We start from the raw sequence: 19,248 nt of genomic DNA on the forward strand, positions 1-19,248 counted from the left end.
GTCTCACTCAGAGGGTGGGGTCTGCCCAAAGAATAAAAGGGCATCAAAGAGGATATTCAGGGTGTGGAGGAAAAAGCATTACTCTTGGCTGAGTCCAAATGACTCAACTTCTCTGGGCCTCAGTTTCCTCCTTTGTAAGAGTGATTTCCAAGGCAGGGGTTCTGCACCTGGGGTGTGTGTCCCCCTTCCTTCAGATGCCAAACTGCATGCATACATACAGCTTTGTGGGGAACAGAGTTAATAGTTCTCATGAGCCTTTTTTAAAGGGTCCAAATCCCAGAAAAGTTTAAAAGTGCTACTACTTTAAGATCCAGTATTGCAGGAGGGAGCTCTCCCTCTCCCCAGCTGGCTGTAGAGCCTTCACCAGCCTATTGTATCCCTCACTGGGAATTGCTGGAAAGTATGCCTGGTTACCTTAGAAAAGGTGGGAGAAACCAAGTCAGAAGGCAGACTTAAGAAGTAGATGCTTTGGACAGAGCTAAGTCAGTACTCCCAGGGCTGACACCTTTTTCATGTGAAGAAAACCAGAGCCACAGAGGGTTTGAACTAAACGTAAAACTTTATTACATTTCTGGTAGTGTCCCTTTGTGTGATATATTTAGGACCAAGTAGCTAAGCGAGAAGTCCTAATTATACCCTTGGGCTGATGTGATTTCCACCCCTACCCAACAGAGAGACCCTTGTCCCCTTCGCCCCTCTCGCTTGAGGCACTTGGTGTTACAAAGATAGCCGTGGCTTGCAGGGGAGATGGGGCTCAGGTCTAAAAGCCCCCCAACATGAATAAGAACAAACTGAGAGAGGAAATGTTATTCCTCTCAGGGTCCTCCCCGGATTAGTAGAAAAAAGAAGATAGAAGTCTTTGTGGGCTCCCTGGTGGGCCTAGTTATCACTTAGACAGGGTAGGGGACCCCAAGGCACTTTCCCTGCCACCACCCGTGTCTTTTCACCCTGGTTACTTCCTGGTCATACTTAAAATCCTACCAGCCCCCCCATCTCTCAACCCTTGCCCCTGACTTGCTGCTCTGAGCGGCCTAAGCATAGGGGCTGAGAGATGCCCCCAAACAAGACATCTCAGATACACCCAGGGAGGCCCCAAGCAACTTTGGAGACTGAGGATCAGAAGGCTGAAAACAGGCTTGCTTGCTCCACCACCCCTGTGGGCCAAGCAGGAGTCCAGGGTGGCTGCTGCTCTCTATTGGACCCTGCCCTTAACTTTGCTCACTCTCCTCTTCCCACCACACCCCAAACCCAGGGAAACAATATATACACATCACTGAAACAGGAAGGGGTTGAAGCAGGGAGACCCAGGGGCACAGATCTCTTCTATGTTCCTGAGTTGGAAGGTGCCAAGGATCACAAAAGCAGCGCACAGTGATGGCCTAGAAGTCCAGGAGGCTGGGAACAAGTTTTCTGGCTTGGTTGGGGGCTGAGGGAGGAGAAAGTGATCGCTACCTTGCTTAGAAGCCTGTGTTGGGGGTGGGAGGGGGGGGTTACACCTCATCACCTTGAGTCACTTCTATCTTTCTTATTCCCTTTTAGCTAGAATAGGCTCTTTTCCCACACACATACACACACACCCCCAATCCAAGCTGTTAAGAATTTGGTGCCATATGGTGGGTGGAGGAGAAAAGACAGCAGCCTAGTCCCTGCCGAGCCCACCAAGGGCAAGCGTTAGTCCCCAGCATCTCCAGCTGCCCTCCCACCCCCCCAAGTATCTACACATCCCCAGGACAGAAAGGAAGCTGGCCATATTACTTGGGGGGCAGAAAAAGGGTCTGAGACCCAGACCCCAGGCACAGGGACAGAGTGGGGGTGCTCCTTAATCGCGATTGCCCAAAAGCTGCAGCACAAAAATGAAGATGTAGATAATGTCAGTGTAGATCTGCAGGGCGCCAGTGATGTAGTCCTCCGGGCTGATGGTGTGCTTCCGGTTCCCGAGGACCAGCTGCGTGTCGTAAGCCAGGAACTACAGGGACAGGAGAGGCAGAGTGAGTGGCCAGGGCCTAGCATCCAAAGCTCCCCTCTGGTCAGCAGAGTTGTCTCAGGAGCCCATGTGTCATGCCGTGTGACCTCTGCCCTCGAGCAGCTCACAGAGAAGGAGGCAGACCCACCAAATATAATGTAATATAAGTCCTAATAGCAGGCGGCGTGAGCAGTAACAGACACCTCAGACTGTGGGGCAAGGGAAGGTCAGCTGTGGCCCTACTCCTGCCTCCTGGGCAGTCTAAATTCATGCTCATTCCCTCAGTGCCTGCCCCCATCTTCTCAGCACTGATTCCCAGAGAGGGGCAGGGACTTACCAAGGTGAAAGCAATGGCCCCCAGAGCGGCATAGAGCATGTGGAGCCAGTAAACCTGTGGAAGGGAGGACAGAGGAAGACGTTAGTAATCTTAGCAAAGCCCCTGGAACCGGGCCTCCCCTGGGACTCAGGCATCAGAGCAGGCAGATCCAGAAAGCTAGCTTTCCATGAAAGGACTACTTCTGCCTTCCAGACCTGGAAGAAATGAGGAACAGTAATATATTTGGAAGAGAAAACAGGCTATCCTACAATGGCCAAATAAAACCTTTCATAGCGTCTCGTAGTGAAACCATTCTATTAAGTTAGTGATGATACAGAGGCTTCCACTATACTTCTGGAAGAAGAGCTATAACTCTGCAGGTGGCAAACCCAGGCACTGGTTGAAGAGCCCCATCACCTCTCCCCTGGTCAGTGTTCAGCAGGGTGCTTCCTGCAGCCCTACCTGGGAGAGAGAGACTCAGGAAGAAGGGCTGAGGGAAGTGCCCATGGCCCCAATGAGGGCGGCCCTGCTCTACACTCCCACAGGCGCCTCTCCAGCGAAGGGCAGGGCCCACCTGTCAAGAAGTGGGCAGGGAGCCCTCCCAGCACCCTTCTTCCCCATGCATCTACGCTTGACCTAGGGGCCTCCTGCTCTCCCCCAGATGACTAGAACAAGGACAGGTCTGACACAGCGATCCCTGTGGGCCATTCCCCCCAAGCCCATCTTCTCCCTCTTCTGGGTTCCTCTCCTAGGCTGCCTCCTCTGGCTTGATCTCAAGTTAGCTGCCAGCCAGATCTAAGCCATTACTTCCCCAAGGAACTCGGCGATGCTGTACGGGCTTCAGGGCCACCTGGCTCCCACTAGAGATGAGATCCTATCCCAAAAGGATGTTGCTTCAATGTTAGCTCCTCTGTTAGCCAGTTAGGAGATTCTGGAGGTCAGCCTGCCCAAAGGCTTTTGGGGCCCAGGTGAACACCTACTGTATCCTGCTGTACAAAAAGCCTGCCCTGAGCGCTGGCTTTACCAGTCCCAGCCCTCCTAGGACACTCACATATTTGAAGGACAGCACAATAGCAGTGACAATCCCAGTCACCATCAGCACGATTCCCAGGACACAGAAGAGGCCTGCACACGAGGTGAAGTCCACCTGCCCGGAAGGGAGGAGAAGGCAACTGTTAGAAGACTGCCAGGCCTGCCCCCTCAGGGAGTCCCACTGCTGCCTCCTGCCTTGGCCTGGGGGCCTGGGAAGGACAGTGACATTCTAGGGACAGATCCAGGGGGCAGTTATGTAGGCACAGCTCGAAGGGAAATCCCTGGTGTAGAGGGGTCTGGGTCCTCCCAGCTCAGAAATCCCTTGGGGCTCCCAGAGGGTAGAGTCTGCATAGGAAAAGGGGGCAGGGTAGTCAGAGAAGCATGCCCCAGGCCCTAACCTTGGTTTGGAAGCAGAAGATGGTGACTGAAATGGACACGATGGCAGTGATGATCGCGGCAATGATGACGGCTTTGGTCCCATGCCAACTGTGGGGAGTAGGGGTTCAGGGCCATCAGAGGCCTAGGCCAGGTCCCTGCCACTTCAAAACTACTGCTTCCACAGGCCACCCCGCTCCCCCATAACATGCTTCCCGAGAGTCCTGGAGGAGCAGGGCGTTGGCCCTGAACATACCTGGAAATAGTGCCTGTCATGAAGCCCATGGCAAGAGTCTGAGAAAGGAATAGAGACAAGAGTGAAACCCTGAGGCAGAAAGGCAGCCCTGGGGGCTTGTGAGAGCTGGGGATGGATGTGACTGAGTAGGAAAGAGGCAGCCACAGAGCCCCGAGAGCAGGTGGTAAGACAGGGTGGGCGGGAGCAGGGCCGCCCTTCCTCAGTGGCGTCCTGTGCCTTCCCTGAGGCCAGCCCTCCCTCAAACCATCCCCCCACCCCACCCCACTCTCTACCCTCCTGATCTTACGAAGAGGGCCAGCAGGATGATGTTCCATGGGAAGCGGCGTCTGCAGGGGAAGGGAAACCATGATTAGGGGACTGGGAGCGGGTCGGGCCTGAGCAGCTCCTTTAGCAGAAGGAAGTGCTTGGCTCGAGGCCCTAGAGGATCAAGACTCGACTTGGGAAGCGAGGCTGGCAGGGCCTCTGGGACTGCTCAGGTGTTCTACGCAGGGGCAGCCTGGGGCAGTGGGATGGGCCTGGGCTGTGGGGCCAGAAAGACCTGGATTCATTTGCAGCTCTTACACTGTGAGAAACTTACTCAGCCTGATTGAGCCTCGGGTTCTTCCCATTTGTTCAATGGTTAAAATGCTACCTACAGAGCTTGCAGGTTTGCTGTACAAATGTTAGACAGACAGACAGATAGGCAGGCCAGCCCTACGTGTGCATGGAACTTCCTATACATGGAACAGTAGCTGCAATCATCATTTCTCCCAAGTCTCCATTCATCCCTAAGGAGTCCCCTTTCTTCCCAAAATACAGTCCCTCTCCCACCCCTGCCATGTCCCTTTCTCATTGTCCAACCCTCTGGGACTCACCTGGGTCCCTCGCAGCAGGCAAGGGTCAGGTAGGTGACCAGGAAGACACCACTGGGGAGAAAGAAATGGGGAAGTAGCCAAAGGCCCAAACCCATCCCTCCGCCCCTCGGCGTCCAGCCTGGCAAAGCTCCCAGAGGCCAAACAGCTATAAGGGGGAGCGACTCTGTGGGAAGGCAGGACAAGATACCACCGCCTCCCCCAGCCTGGGAACAGAGAACAACTGTAACCAGGGATCGGGGCCGCTTTGCAGCATGCATGTTGCCACCACAGGCCCTACCCCTGCCTTCGTGCATTCTGAGATTCTGTCACCCCCCCACCTGGTCACACACACCCATGCTTCCCAGCGCAGGAAACTGGCAAAGCCCAGTTGGGGAGCCCCCTCTCCAAAAGCATTTTTTTCTCTGCCCTGAGGAAAGCTGGTCAACTAGAAACTGAAACTGGCACCCCTCCTCTCCTGAGCCCTGAGCGGAGAGGAGCACACTCACTAGGATGTGTAGTAGATGGCCGCATTTTTCTTCACGAACTCGCTGACCGGTTCCCTGTGGAGCAGAGAACGAGGGAGGAAGCTCAGCACAGCTTGTTAGCTCCCTGCCAAGTCCCAGCGGGCAGCCTGGGCTCCGCCGTCTTCTCTAAGCACCTGCTTCCAAACTTCGCCTCCAGCCCATCTCTGGGAGGAGAGCCCACCCCAGCCCACAGGGGGCCCAGCAGCCCAGGAGCCCGGGAGCCCAGAGCTGGTTGGCGCCGGCAGGGAGGCCAAGAGACTCACACGAAGGTGAAGATGGCGATGATGGCCACCGTGATGAGCAGCTGGATGGAGACGATGGTGTAAACCTGGAACAGTCCCAGGGTGGCCAGGTCATCATCCCACAGCCCCAGAGACCCTAATGTACCCCTACCCTTCCCTGTCTTTTAGTGGTAGTGGGGTTGGGGGAGGACTCTGACTTTGTTCCTACCCAAGAGCCCCTCCCCAGCTGCTATCTGGCAGAGAGGCAACCCGCCCAGTGAGGAGTACAGCTCAGGTACTTTTTCCTCTCCCACCTCGGCTGTTCCTTGACCTCTGCCCTCCCTGTCCTATGTCAGCCTCAGTTTACTTCCCCTGCCTCATTGCCATTGCACTACCAGCTATGGCCGCCACATTTTCAGCAGTTCTGTCTAACATGTCTTGTCTATCTACGCTGTCTCTTTATCTAGGCCGAGCAAGAGTGCTGCGTAGACTTGGGATGGGCAGGGGTGGGTTACAAATGAGTAGGCTCTTTTCTGGCTTCCAGTTGCTTACAGTCTAACAGGAAGGATGTTAGGGGAAGTCGGGACACTTTAGGAAAGCCTACCTAGGAGATTTTTCCAGATTGAATCTGCCCTCCCAGAACAAGGCTGAGGAAGAGAGGAGCAAGAAGAGGGGGACCAGTGGGGCCAGGGGAGCTGGGGCTGCTTTGAGGGGAGCACAGGGCTGGAAAGAGTCTGGAGGGCTTGGAGCCAGGTCAGGGAGATACCCAGGAATGAGTGCCCAGTTCCCACAGTCTGAGGGACTCAGGTATAGTTACCTCCCAGCCCGTCTCACCTTTCGGATGAAGGCATGTCGGACTTTCCTGTCGTCCCACTCTCCAGGCCCAAAGTTGTCACTCACGGCTCTCTCCTCCCCACCATAGCCCTCGCCTGGGCCTGGGGACAGAGAAGACATGACCAACAGATGGCCTGGGGCATGTGGCCCCAATCCTGGAGCCTCCCCACACTGCCCCACCAAAATCCAAGTGTCTCCAGCCAAAAGGCAAGTGTTGTGACAAAGGAGGGCCTCTCCCAGGCCAGGGTCCTCTCCTCCAGGTGCCCTCACATAGAGCCAAGTGACCCTATCAGGAGTGGGTGGAGGCGTGAGCTATCCCATCAGCATACATTGACCAGGGCCCCTGTGTGTCCAAGACACACCTGAGTGCTGAATGGGTGTGGACCTGGAGCACTGGCCAGAGTCCCTCCCAATAAGCCAGGTGCCCAAAGATGGATAGGAACTGGCTTGGTCAGGGATGGAGGGTGGGAGGAGAGTGCAAAGACCAGGATCTCCATCAGGCTCACAGGGATGGAGCAGCCAGGCCTCAGCGAAAACGGTTAGGGCAAGTGTCTGCAAGCCCAGGATGAGGTCGGACTGTGGAGTGGGACCCATGTGCTAATATGTGCACCAGACCACTTGCATCCAGATGAGAGTTGAGCGTACACTTTCTCCAGCATTCCAGGGATGCTGCAGGGCCTCAAAACATTCCTTGAGTGCCTCCTTGGGAACTGCTTTCAAAATCCATGAACAAGCCACCCAGACAGACCACCTCACTGCATTCTAGTCTCACCCCATTTCTGACCAAATGTAGCATTTACCTGCTATGGTGTTTAGCAAACTTGGTTCCAAATGACTTTCAGATATTTGCAAAAATTGGATTTCACTTTAAGGGATGAGGCTCTGTCAGCACCAAAGATATTGCAAAAACAAAAACAAAAACAAAAAACCGTGCTTTGAGCCCCAAAGGCAGTTCCTAAGGAAGACATCAAATCTGGGTGGGTTGGCAACTGCCTTGGGAAATGAGGAAACAGGCTCATAAGGTAATGACCCGCTCTGAAGCAATGGCTTCCCCCAGCATCTTCTCATCTGGATGTGTTCATTCTGGTACGTGTCTCTGTACTCAAACTCCCTACTGAATAAAGGGGCTTGCAGGCAGCTTGGGGAGCTAGGTGCTCAGGGAAAAAGCAGGGAGGTAACGGTGACAAGAAAACAGAAGGAAAAATCTAAACAGAGAAGGTGAGAAAAAGGATTAAACGAGAAGCTGAAGTTGAAAGGGATGAAAGGAAGTGGCCTCATCGGCTGCAAGTGCTGTCCCATCCCACCCACCCTCCATGTGCCCTCCAAGGACTCACCGTAGTTCATGGGCATCGGGTGGATGGGGGGCATGGGCTGTGGGTAGCCAGCAGGGTGCCCATAGCCAGGTTGCGGGTAAGTGGGATAGGCGGGGTACCCGCCCGGGGGGACAGACGGCTGCCCATAGCCCCCAGCGGGTGGGGGGCCCAGGTAGAGGGGGTTGCGGTCCTCATACGGAGGGGGTGCACTGGGGTGGGACATGGCTGCTCAAGGGTTGAGGGAAAACTCCAGCTACTGGGACCTGAAACAGGAGACAAGAAGAGAAGTCAGGAGTGCCCAGGCCCGGTGCCCTGGGGCTGCCTCCCTTCCAGCCCCAGCCCAGGCCGTCTTTGCAGGGAGGAGACCCTCACATTTGATCTCCACAGGCGGGCGGGCCATCTTCTCCATCTTCACAGGCAGCCTGCCCCACCAGCCCAGCCCTGCCCTTCCCAGCTTCACGCCAGCTTTTTATCCTCTGTTTACTGTGCAGCTTCTGGCCTCAGGAAAGCAGCAGGAGGAGGGATTTAGTTCAGGAGCCCAGAGTTGTTGCTCAGCATCAGTGGTGTGAGGGACAAGGAACCAGGGAGAGCCTGGGACCTCCCCCGTTCTCATTTAAGAAACCCTCCAGCCTTGATGACTTGATGGCAGTGCCAGGGAAGAAGCTGGAGGGCCCCAGCTAGGCTTCCCATGAGTCACAGGGCCTGCTGGGGCCCATGGAAGGGGTCAGCCCAGCCCCCACAGCAGCTGGCAGCAGTACCGGGTTTGAAAGCCAGAGCTGGGGCGGGTCCTGCTCAGAGTGTACAGCCAGGAGGAGGAACATAAATAAGGCAGCCCCAGAGCAGGGCTGGCCGGGAGGGGGGCCAGTGGACCGTGGACCAGAGGCCCGCTGAGTCAGGGGAAGCCCGAGAGGCCGGGGCAGCTGTGCAGGAGGGCAGGCCTGCGACAGGACTTTATGGTTCCTTCAAATAACAGCTGTGACCCATCAGATGGGCATATGGCAGTGTGTGGCTGACTGCTCTCTCCACTGGCCTTGCCAGGGAGTGGATATTTAGCACAAAATCTGGAAGCCCCCTATTGTGGAGAGACTTGAGCTTTGAATCCTGCCTGGCTCCCCTCAGGGGCAGTGGCTAGTGGGGAGGGAGAGCTGAGGAGTCAGGCCACACGATCAACTCGGTGCCTTCTCTGCAGTAGGAAGATCCCCATAGCCAGGGGGGCGAGAAAGCCAGAGAGAACCCCAGAAACAGACTGTAGAGCCCTGCCTGCTCCTCTCAGATGAGGGGCCGGGGCCCCAGAACAGTAAATTGACCCCTCCTACCCCAGGTCACAGAACTAGATGAGTGACATAATCAGAATCAAGGTCTTCGGGGGCCTGGGTCCATTATGCCATTTCTGCCAAATAAATGTCCTCCGCCTGGTGCTCCCCTCTGAGGCAGCAGAGGCAGGCCTGGGCAGAACTCCGAAGGCCGTCCCTGGAAGGCCTGGAGCTCCTGGTAGGGGCAAGCCCTGACAGAGGCCAGGCCCTTGATAGAGCCACCACCTCCTCCCCACAAGCACCTCCCAAGGGGCAGACCTTCAGCACCCCGCAGGGAAGAAGCACCCGCAGATCCAGGGCAGCAGACATCTCCCGGCCACTGCTGGAAGAAGAAAGAACCGGCTTTTCTTTTTAGGGCACCCTGAGAGTTCTGTGTGGCTCAAGGATCAGATAAAGGGTCTTATCTCTTCTTGTAGGACAACTGGGATAACTCAGGGAGGGGAGGGGCCATGCGGGGGTGGGGAGGCAGGATCACATACCAGGCCAGGTTGCTAAATGGGTTTTGAGGAAAGCTGGTCTCTACCACCCAGGGTAAAGGGGTCAGAACCAAGAAAGACCTTCCTGATGATGAGGGGCACGAGACAGCAAAACCAGGGGTTCAGAGGAGGGGAAGTGGTGGAGATCCCCAGAAGTGGGTCAGCCGTCAGGAGCAGCCAGGGAATGGAGCCTGGGAGGAATACGGGAGCAAAAGAGAACAGGGGAGGAGGCTACAATATCAAAACTGAGTGTAGGAAGCTGAGAGAGTGGCTGTTTTTGAAAATGTTTGGAGCTTATGTAAGAGAGAGAAAAGAACCGTAAGTAGTTACAATATGTGGATCTCTGTAATGGGATTTTTTAAAAAAAGAAAGAAGGAAACAAAATGGAACTGGGCTCTACTCCCCTGGAGCAAGAGGCTCCTTCTCCCTTCACCCCTCTCTTCCCCCCTTTGACCCCTGGTGAGAGGGCACCCTGCTTGGAGGAAGGGATATGGGGCAGGGTCGCCCTTGGAGTAGGATTCTCTGTCCTCACTGCATCATCTCTGGGCCCAGGGTCGGAGGTCCCAGCTGGGCCACCAAACAGTGATGTGATCGTGACCAGGGTCCCTTCACCTCCTCAGGCCTCAGGTTGCACCTCTATAAAACGAGGTGGGGTGGGCCAGACGATCTCTGAGCTCGTTTCCATGTCTGACAGACTGTGATCCTGGGAATTATTAGAGGAACTAGCTCCATGGGGCCTGCCGGAAGTTTGCCTCCCCTCCCTCCCTCTTTCCCTGAGCCAGGGCAAACAGGCCCCTACCCAGGGTGACGGGCAACAGGTGACTCAGGGAGAGGAAGGCCAGCCTCGGACGGGGCCCCCGGACTCCAGGGTCTGGTCCAGCCCAGAGGACTGCTGACTCACAGAGGCCCTCCTCCACCCCACCCCTCCCATCACTCTTCTGATTTCAGAGGAATTTGCCAGCAGACCTGCCTGCTGGGGATAGCAGGCCAGAGGCCAGTTCTCTGAGGGCCTCTGAGACCAGCCCATCCTCCCCAGAGACCAGCACTGGCCACTTCACCCCTACCTGGAAGATGGGTGAATGCTCGTAATCGCACCCTCCGCAGGGCACCGTAAAGAGTAACCAAGGAAACGCACAGGGAGCACTGTGACCAGGGCCTGACTGCTGATGAACAGTAAATGTCCCCTACTTTCAGTAATTATTTCATACCATATTTACAACAGCCCAGCAGGATGGATACTGTTAGGATTATCCCCCCTTACAAATGGAAGTAGGTAACTTGCCCAAGGTTACCTACTAGCGGGAGATGAAGTCAAGGCTGGAGCTCCTAGACTGACCCCAGAGACCACACTCTTCATGCCTCTGCCCTACTTTCCACCCCAACTTCCCAGCTAAGGCCCTCTAATAACAAATCTCAGGGTTGACAATGGGAGACTCACAGCAAGAGGACACCTGGCTGAAAGCCGAACCATTCAGCCCTCTGCACAGTCTCCCTGGCTCTCAAACCATGTCTACCACCACGAAGAGAAGAGGTGGGCCCAGTGCTAGAGACCCATAGATGAGCTGAAGGGAAACATGGTCGTCTAAGGCAGCCAATCCCCTCACCTTACTAAGGGGACAGCCACAGTGCAGGGAGGGAGAGCACCCTGCCTAGGCCCCAAAGCTCATCCTGGGGCCAGGACTAGAGCCTAGCTCTCTGCCATAGAGATCTGGGCACAGCAGAGGGGGTGACGGGAGGGCCCCTAGTACGCAGGCCCGTCTGCGGAGGTGCTAACCTCAGCTACACTCACCTCTCAGCAATGCCGAGGAAAACCCCGCCAGGCAGGCAGGAGCCCCTGGGGCCCCCCCAGCTCCTGAGCCAGCCTGTTCCCTGGCTCCTGCCCATCCAACCTGAGGGCCCTGGACACTTCCACATCATCCAGACCTTGACGAGGGATGAGGATCGGTCTAGCATCTGCCTAGGGAGGAAGGAGAGGGGGAAGTGGCCAGTGTTTACTTGCCTAGCTGTGACTAAAGGTAGGAGCTGGAGAAGAGTGGAGAGTAGAAAGAGAGGGAGAGAAAAGGGGAGGGAGAAGATCAAGAGGCAGAGAGCCAGGATGCTGCCCAAAGGCTAGAAATCAGGCCATCTGGGTCCTGCCAGAGGAGCTCACAATCCCCAGGGGCTCAAAAGGACCTTTAAGGCTCCTCACGGGAAGCCTGGGTTTTCCTGAAATATAGTCAGCATTCAGCTTCAGCTTGAACAAACTCCAGTTGTTCCGGCAATGGCAGGCAATTCGAATCATTAGAACATTTTTCCTCACAGAGCCTTTTACCAAGGCAGGCAGACTCTGCCCCATCCTTGCCACGTTAACAAATCTAAGTTTTCTCCTCACTCTCCTGGCCCCAAGCCCCACCAGGAAGGAGCCAGGGCCTCTCCTTTCTCCTCCAGGGCCCCCAGACCCAGTCAGCAGAAGTGGGTGGGCTCCAACAGCAGGACGTGTTACTTGTCAAGGTTTTCAGCTGCAGAGTTGGGGCAGCATCTCCTTCCCCTGGAGCCCTCTCAGTGGGTGCCTGAGCTCCCAGGCTGCTGAGGCCCAGGCTCAGCCTCCACTCAGGGCAGCTGAAGGGTTAAGGCTCTGGAATCTGAAGAGAGGTGGCCTGAGCTACTGGGGTTACAGCAAGAGGGTGTGTATGTTGGAGGGAGGGATGGAAAGGAGCAGCTGACTGGTCCAGGCAGTCTGCCCTCCTCCCTGCCAGGAATGGATGCCCAGAGCCAGAATGGAAAGAATAGCTCAGAGTGTGCATCTCAGGAAACCCCACCCAGCACGCGCCAAGCACAGCCCCCGGCCCACTGTGGCCAGGAACCTTATGACAGTCTCCTTTCCTTCCTTTTCCTTTACTAGACCCAAACTTCCCCAACCCTCCCATTCCCCCCAACCCCCAAGAAAACTTCGCCCTCCAGTACATAGCCATGAGGGCAGAGGGGTAAAACGATACACCTAGGACCGTCTGGGCAAGTCACTGGGCCTGGTGCACACAGGGACCAAGGGAACCCAGAATCAAACTAATATCCTCTGTCAGTCTGACCCCTGGGGCTAAGGGGAGAGTGCTGAGGAGACCTAGAACTGAAATGCTGGGGCTGGAAGGGACTTTAGAAATCGTGGTCTTTTGACAGCAAGGAAACCCCAAGGCTGAGCAAGTTCCTGCCCCAGCCCATGACCAGTCCCCTTGGTCAGGGGTTTAGAACTTCCCTTCCCAGATCCACCCACTGTCTGAGTGGGTCTGGACCCTAACTGACCTGAGCACACCCACCCCTGAGAAGGAACCACAGTAAACCACCCATTACCCCAGTCCTCTGCGGCCTCCCTGCTCAAAAGGAGATAAGACTACCAAGCCATCTCTTTTCCTCCCCAGCTTGCAGCCATCCCTTCCAGCCTATCTCCATGCAGGGTGGCCTCTCTCCAGTTCCAGAGAGGCTGAATGGAAGGAGAGGCTGCTCTGGAGAGCCCAGGAGGGCCTGGGTCCAGGGGCTCCTGGACCTGCCTCGTCTAGGGGCAGCATTGTGTGAGCAGGGCAGAACAGCCTGGGCATGGAGATAAGGAACCAGAAAGCCGCTTCTGAAACACAGCCCCCATCCACCTCCCGTCTTTGAGTTTCATCTTCTCCTGTCTTTTTAGTTGAACTTCAGGACTACAAGGGGAAAGAGGAAGAAGCAAATGAAGATAAACCCTTCCCTGCCAGTGAACAGGGAAGAGAACCCATACTGACTGTGTACTCACTACCAGGTATCGAGGCACATCTAATCCTCCCACAGCCTTAGGAGGTGGCTATCATTACCCCCAGTCCACAGATGAGAAAACTGGAATTCGGAGCAAAACAGATCTAAGGTGCCCCAGCAGGCAGGGAGCAGAGATGGGATCTGAACCCAGATCTGATGTCTGACTTTAAAGCTCATGTCCTGTCCTTTTACACCTGACTGGGCCAAAAGCCCCTGAGGCACCCCCACTAGTCAACTACCTAAAAGGGCCAGACCTGGGGAGGGGGCATATAAAGGGCTGAACGGGGCCGAAAGTCTGTAGTTGATACCAGTTCCTTTCCTAGTGAAGGGGATCCTATGCCAGAGCCCCGCTTAGGAGGCAGGAACCTGAGCTCTTGTCCTGGCTCCGGCACTAATGCTGCTGTGTGAGTTAGGGTAGACCCCTTCCCGTCTCTGGACTTGGGTTTTGTCACCTGTTAAATGAGCATCCTGAACCAAAAGATCAAAGTCCATTCCAATTCTGATGGCCTTTGGTTCTGAGTGAACAGCCTGATGAGACAGCAGGTTGCAGTGCAGAAAATGACATACTCCTAAAGAATGTACTCTGAGGGTCACTGCTGGGGTGAAACTGGTCTGAGGAAGTCTCCAGAAGGAGAACCACGTGGCATGTTCTGGGTATGGGAGTGGACATAACTCCCTCTCCTCCCAAACCACCCCCATCATCCCTTCTGGACCCTCAGACCAGCTCCTCAAGGGTGCTCACTTACCCCCCAGCCTGCAGAGAAACAGCATGACATTGTAGAGAAGAAAGTGTATGAGGCAGGAAGTCAAAAGACCCCAGTTCAAGCTCTAACTCTACCATTCACCAGCTGTGGGAATCCAGGCACATGATCTCACTTGGTCTCTTTTTCCCATCTGGGCCGGAATGCTAAAGCAGCCCACATGGAGGAGTGGGGGAGGGGCCAGTTTACCCAGAACTAGAGTGGAGAGCTAGTTGTCTAGCCAGTCATTTCCCATACTGTGTTCTGAGGAATACTGCCCCAGCAGATGGTAATGGAGGTGCTCTAGAAAACAGTTAAGTCTGAGGAACAACCTTGCAATCCATATCCCCTTCTTGGAAATCCACAAGGCACAACAAATGACATAGTGAGCCTCTGAAAAGTCCTGCAGGAAGGAAACCAGTTTAACTTAAACCCAAGATTCCTTCAAACTTCTTAAGTCTGAAACACTTTGATCAAGGCAAACTTATTAATACCTGGTGGAAGGCTGATCGGGGCACCTCTGTTCTTACAGATAGACCCAACCTGGAGAATGACTCACGTCCTAAGTAACTCTTAATGTCTAAAAAGCCCTGTCGTTACACCCAGCCCCTCAGAGCAGTCACACTGAGTACCAGGCATGACCCCTCACTCTCAGGAAGTCAGCTCTGTGCCAGGATCCTCTGCTAGGACCCCTACCCACCACACACACACACACACTCCCAGACAGCTGCTATTACAACTTCCACAGTGGGATTTACCGGCAAGGGCTGGGGGACATCTCCAAATCTCCGACTAACATAGAACCAGGAAACTGGCATCCCTAACTTCACCCCTGTGTGATAGGAAAAAGTAAAAACCATACACAAGAGTGAGAAATCATTATCTTCCTCCTTGACCACTGTATTGAGTATCCTATAGGTACTGGGCGGGGGGGGTGGGGGCACTGGGGCCTGTGAACTTCTAGATATCATTTCTACTTCAAAACAGGTTTTGGCCTAGAATCCCTGAATCTTAAGGTTGGAAGATTCTGTCAAAGAAATCCTCTCCACAGTGTTCCCAACAGAATACTTCCTGAAATACTTCACGTCACAGTTAGCCATATTGTTAGCAGACATCTTCCCAATGAGCTGTCTGAGCTTCCAGTTCTGCCCTCTGAAGACACCCATTATGTGTGCCCCTTCTCTGTGGCTCCTGGCTGGGGCTTCTGCTCTTTCTAAAGGGCCAAGGGAGGTATGGGTGCTCTGAGGCAGACAGCTTCTGGCTGAGGTCCCCATTCCCAGGGGAGGATGCTGAGCCAAGGTGACTATTAACCCAGCTCATGACATGAGGCTCTCAACGCTTGCAGGATAGCCCGTCATTACCTCTCTGACGTGCCCCTTTTAACAAGCATGACCCTGAAGTCATGGCCCTTGACACTGCCATCACCACCTCTTCTTTCTAAGCATAAACTGGCTTTCTGTTTGGGTCCTCATGACTGGAGAGACCAGGAGAGCAGGCAGGTGAAGAGGAAGTATGGCTCCTGCTTTCCTCAGACAAAGCAGCCACAAGAAAGCACCTAGCTCCCCTGCCACCACTGGCCAGGCCAAAGGCACCAGCTTTGAAACCAAAGCTCACCAATGAGATAAATATTTCAGAACCCCGGAGAATTAGACACCTGAGGGACCTTTTGTGACTTCTGGCTCTGACCCTGGTTCTCAGGCCCACCCCCATTATTCTGGTGTCCAGAATCTTTAGGTAGAGTCCCAACCTCATGGGTACCATACAGAGGACGCAGTGGAGGGAAGAGGGGATGGAGACCCATAGGACAAGAATTGATGCAGAACCCACAAATCAGGGCCCAAGCTTCCGGGCAGGCTTTCTCTATTTCCCCGCCCATGCTCTCCTGGCCACTCCTCCATCTCCTCCACTTGTTTTCACTTTTCCCCTTTCCCTCTTTTGTTTTTACTCTGACCCAAAGAGGTCATGAGGAGGTGGTACTTCCCTATAGCTTTCTGGACTCAGCCCAGGGGGCAAGGGCCTCCTGAAGGCCAAGTCATGGTGACAGGGGTGGCCACTTCCCAAGCCCCAGGACTTGGTCTGCCTACTGGCTTCCTCTCCACCGTGGAGCCAGGAACTACACCACCCCATCACCACCCCAAACGCTCTCTCTCACTTCCTCACCCGTCCACACCAAGGCTGGCACCAGGGCACGCAGAGGCAGCCAGAGGTCGGGGTCAGGCCCTGGGCTGTCCCCCCACCCCTTTCCCACCAGCTGAGGGCCCTGACAGCCCTCATCCCACACAGCTGGCCATTCTGGGGTTGGCACATGCACACGCCCTGCGACTGGCACCTACAGCACGCTGTCCGGCTCTCAAAGTGAAACAGGAGCCATAGGCGCAAAGGGAAAGCGAAACTCAGAGACAGGGCGAGAGATTGCCATTCTGGCGCCGATTCCCGGCCCAAGGCTAACTCACCGAGCGGGACCGGCCCGCGGCGCACTCCAAGAAAGTTTGGGGCCCCGGCCCGGCGCAGCCCCAGTCCTCGCCCAGTCCCCGCCGGTCCACAGTCCCCAACCCCCGCCGGTCGCGGCCCCTGGCTTGCCTGGGCCGCTCCCAATCGTGCGTTCCGATCCTCTGGGTGTTCCAAGTCCTGCTCGGGCTGGCCGGGCTGGGCTGGGCTGGGCTGGGCGAGGGCTCCGCGCCCCGCCCCGTGGCGTTGGCCGAGCGGGCGGAGCCGCCCCGTGGGGCGGAGCCTCAGGGCGCCGCTAGGGGGCGCAGGGAGCGACCTGGCCGGCTCCGCTGGTTCGCCCGGTTCCGCCTGCGATGTCTCTGTCCGCGCGTGCCTCCTGTGGCCCCCACAGCGACTTACTAATAGCGTTTGTGGTTATTGCAGCATTTTTAAGTCAATAAATGATCATTGATGGAGCTTTAGAAAACACAAAACGTAGGGAAGAAAATAACTCCTTTCCACGCCTCCGAACTCCCAGGAGAGGCCTCGGTTTGGGGTGCTCCTTTGCCTGTGTACTTGTTTTTCCAGAGTGGGGTCATATTGTGTGATAAGTTTGCTTACTGCTCTTTCATATACACACACACACACACACACACACATACACATACACACAGGGTTCTCGAATACCACCTTAATATGTTGCATTGGTGTGGTACATTTGTTACTGCTCTTTTTTTAACATAAGATTCCATCCTGATCATTTTTCTTGTCACTAAATATTCTTCCAAAGCATTATTTTAATGCTGCACAGCATTAGCTATGCTCTGACTTATTAAATCGCTTTCTTACTGGAGGACATTTAATTTGTTCCCAGTTTTCATTATAAATAAATCCACAATGAACATCTTTGCCAATACTATGCATTTAAGCCAATGCACTTCTCAAGTTTAAAACTTCAAAGGACCAACCAAGCATAGAGCTGGAACTTGGTCCATTAGGAATGGACTAGGACAATTCCTGCTTGAAATCACTTCAGCCCTGGAGGCAGAGTTGCAATGTGGGTCACTATCACTAAGCACATGTCTAGGTGGGGCTTTGCACTCAGCTCCTCAACCACCATGGGCACCCAGTGAAGAATGCATTAATATTTCCGTTTTACAGGTGAGGAAATGGATTTGGGGAAGTTTTGAAATATCACCTGTGTTTGCCGTAGATGGCATTGTTCCGAAGTCCATGTTCTTTCCATCATGCCAAGGGCCTGTAGATGAGCAGATCTGAAGTGCTTATCTTGTGTTAATAGCCACAGATTGGCACCACCACTAAAGGTCTTTCAGAGCTTGCTGACACTTTTCCTTTTGTATGGACGGGGTTGACTTGGTAAAACCCAGCTAGAAATTAATACAGCTAGACAAGAAGACAACCTGAGCACCTCTGGAGGGCCAAATCCATCTCTAGGCACTTTAACTTATATTTTTATCTCTGGTGTCCAGTCCAGTTTTTTGGGGGAGCAAGACTTAGGAAGGAGGGGCCCAGGGACTTATCTGGAAGCTAATTTGCATATTAAGCATAAGTGAAAGCTGTGCTAAATTTTTACTTAGATTGTATATTTCAGGCCAATTATAATAGAGGTGTTTTTTTTTTTAATTGCTCTAGCACCATTACTCATGCTTATCTATATAGATATAATTTAAGTAGGAGTTGCTTAGGGGGGACTGGTGGACTATGACAGGCTAACTCCCCCAAACCATTCAAGCCTTCAAACATAAAATCAGTTTCTTGGAATCATGGATCTCATTAAAAATTCCCTCCCAAAGTGTGAGCTCACCAGCAAGAGCTTGCTGGAGGAAGTACAGCTCTGCTCAATTTCTGTCTCCCCCTTGCTGGCAGGATCCAACCTGGGTTCCGGACATCCCTTCTTTGCTCTCTACATTTGGGCCACTTTCTAGAACTATCAGAATGGTCTCCACAGAGATTCATTTTCCAGCCAGCTTCGACCCATTTTCTGATCAGGGAATTGAGATGACAATCTTAAAATAACATTTGAAACACCTAGCCCAGACCTGCAGTGCTTGATACAAAATAGGCTTTCAGTAAATGATTGCCTCCTTCTCTTTACCCCTTTTTGTCCCTGGACAAAAGGGATAAGAGTCTTTATCTTTAAGGCCCTTGGCAGATTATTAATTAAGCACCTATTGTCTGCCAACCAGACAGGAATTTCTCATTTTGGAAATGACAAAGCTGAAGAACACAGCCCCTGTCCTCAAGAGACTCACAATCTAAGGCAGACAAGCAAATGGCCAGATAATTACAATTCATGTAATTCAATGTGATAAGTACTGGCATAAAGAAGTATTCACTTGGTGCTGTGGGATCCCAGAGAAAGGAGCTCCTAACACTTGGCAGGCTGTGGGAGGGGCAGGATGGGAGGAGGGTTGGAGTTGAGGAAAGGGTCTCCAGAGGAGATGACACCCGAGTTATATGTTGGGGAATGTTTAGGAATCAGCCTAGCAGCGGGAGGGGAGGGGGGTTGCCCAGAAGGACTAGTGTATGAGGAGTTTAGGGCCTGATATCAGAGCAAAAAAGCAACCAGTTTAGAAATGGGTGGGTGGGTAGGGTGGCCTAGAGTTGGGAGTGGTAAGAAATAAGGCTGGGCAAGGATGCAATGGATTGGGAATAAGGTTTTGCCCCTAGGGCAACGAGGAGTCCTGTTACACCCTTAAAGGGCCATGTGAAGGGAAGCTGGGAGTTTAGATGGAGGCTTTGGCAGTGCGTCTGGGGTTGGGTTACCAGATTTAGCAAATAAAAATGCAGAACACCCAGTTTTTAGTGTATTTCCAAATATTGCACAGGAAATAAATAAAAATTGTTG

The 19,248-nt window shown here is 53.9% G+C and overlaps 2 protein-coding genes across 7 annotated transcripts in view; one reads left to right on the forward strand and one right to left on the reverse strand.

Annotated features, from left to right (window-relative positions):
• The window catches only part of PNKD (PNKD metallo-beta-lactamase domain containing), a 77,087-nt gene that overhangs the window by 2,646 nt on the left and 55,193 nt on the right, over positions 1–19,248 (forward strand). The gene's annotated exons all lie outside the window — the stretch shown is intronic.
• Positions 541–16,660, reverse strand: TMBIM1 (transmembrane BAX inhibitor motif containing 1). Of its 4 annotated transcripts, none has more exons than XM_037848797.1 (12): positions 16,533–16,660; positions 7,689–7,930; positions 6,355–6,455; positions 5,563–5,627; positions 5,282–5,335; positions 4,797–4,847; positions 4,229–4,268; positions 3,943–3,980; positions 3,710–3,797; positions 3,331–3,426; positions 2,301–2,354; positions 541–1,966 (listed from the first exon to the last, which is right to left on the reverse strand). In XM_037848797.1, exons 2-12 carry the CDS (start codon positions 7,888–7,890, stop codon positions 1,820–1,822), a joined length of 936 nt encoding a protein of 311 aa, XP_037704725.1. In that variant the 5' UTR covers positions 7,891–7,930; positions 16,533–16,660; the 3' UTR covers positions 541–1,819. The 4 variants fall into 4 exon arrangements, with proteins under 4 accessions (XP_037704725.1, XP_037704726.1, XP_037704728.1 ...); XM_037848798.1 differs by having other exon boundaries at positions 16,406–16,543; XM_037848800.1 differs by lacking the exon at positions 16,533–16,660 and adding an exon at positions 11,246–12,283.

This window comes from Choloepus didactylus, chromosome 9, assembly GCF_015220235.1.
Source record: "Choloepus didactylus isolate mChoDid1 chromosome 9, mChoDid1.pri, whole genome shotgun sequence".
Classification (NCBI taxonomy): Eukaryota; Metazoa; Chordata; class Mammalia; order Pilosa; family Megalonychidae; genus Choloepus; species Choloepus didactylus.

Bases quoted from the DNA above. Each gene is read 5' to 3' on its own strand.
- TMBIM1 (XM_037848797.1), bottom strand. From the start codon at position 7,890: ATGTCCCACCCCAGTGCACCCCCTCCGTATGAGGACCGCAACCCCCTC. The intron at 5,628-6,354 runs GTGAGACGGGCT...GGACTGTTCCAG, and splicing joins GACATGCCTTCATCCGAAAG to GTTTACACCATCGTCTCCAT. The intron at 2,355-3,330 runs GTGAGTGTCCTA...TCCCTTCCACAG, and splicing joins TTGTGCTGTCCTTCAAATAT to GTTTACTGGCTCCACATGCT.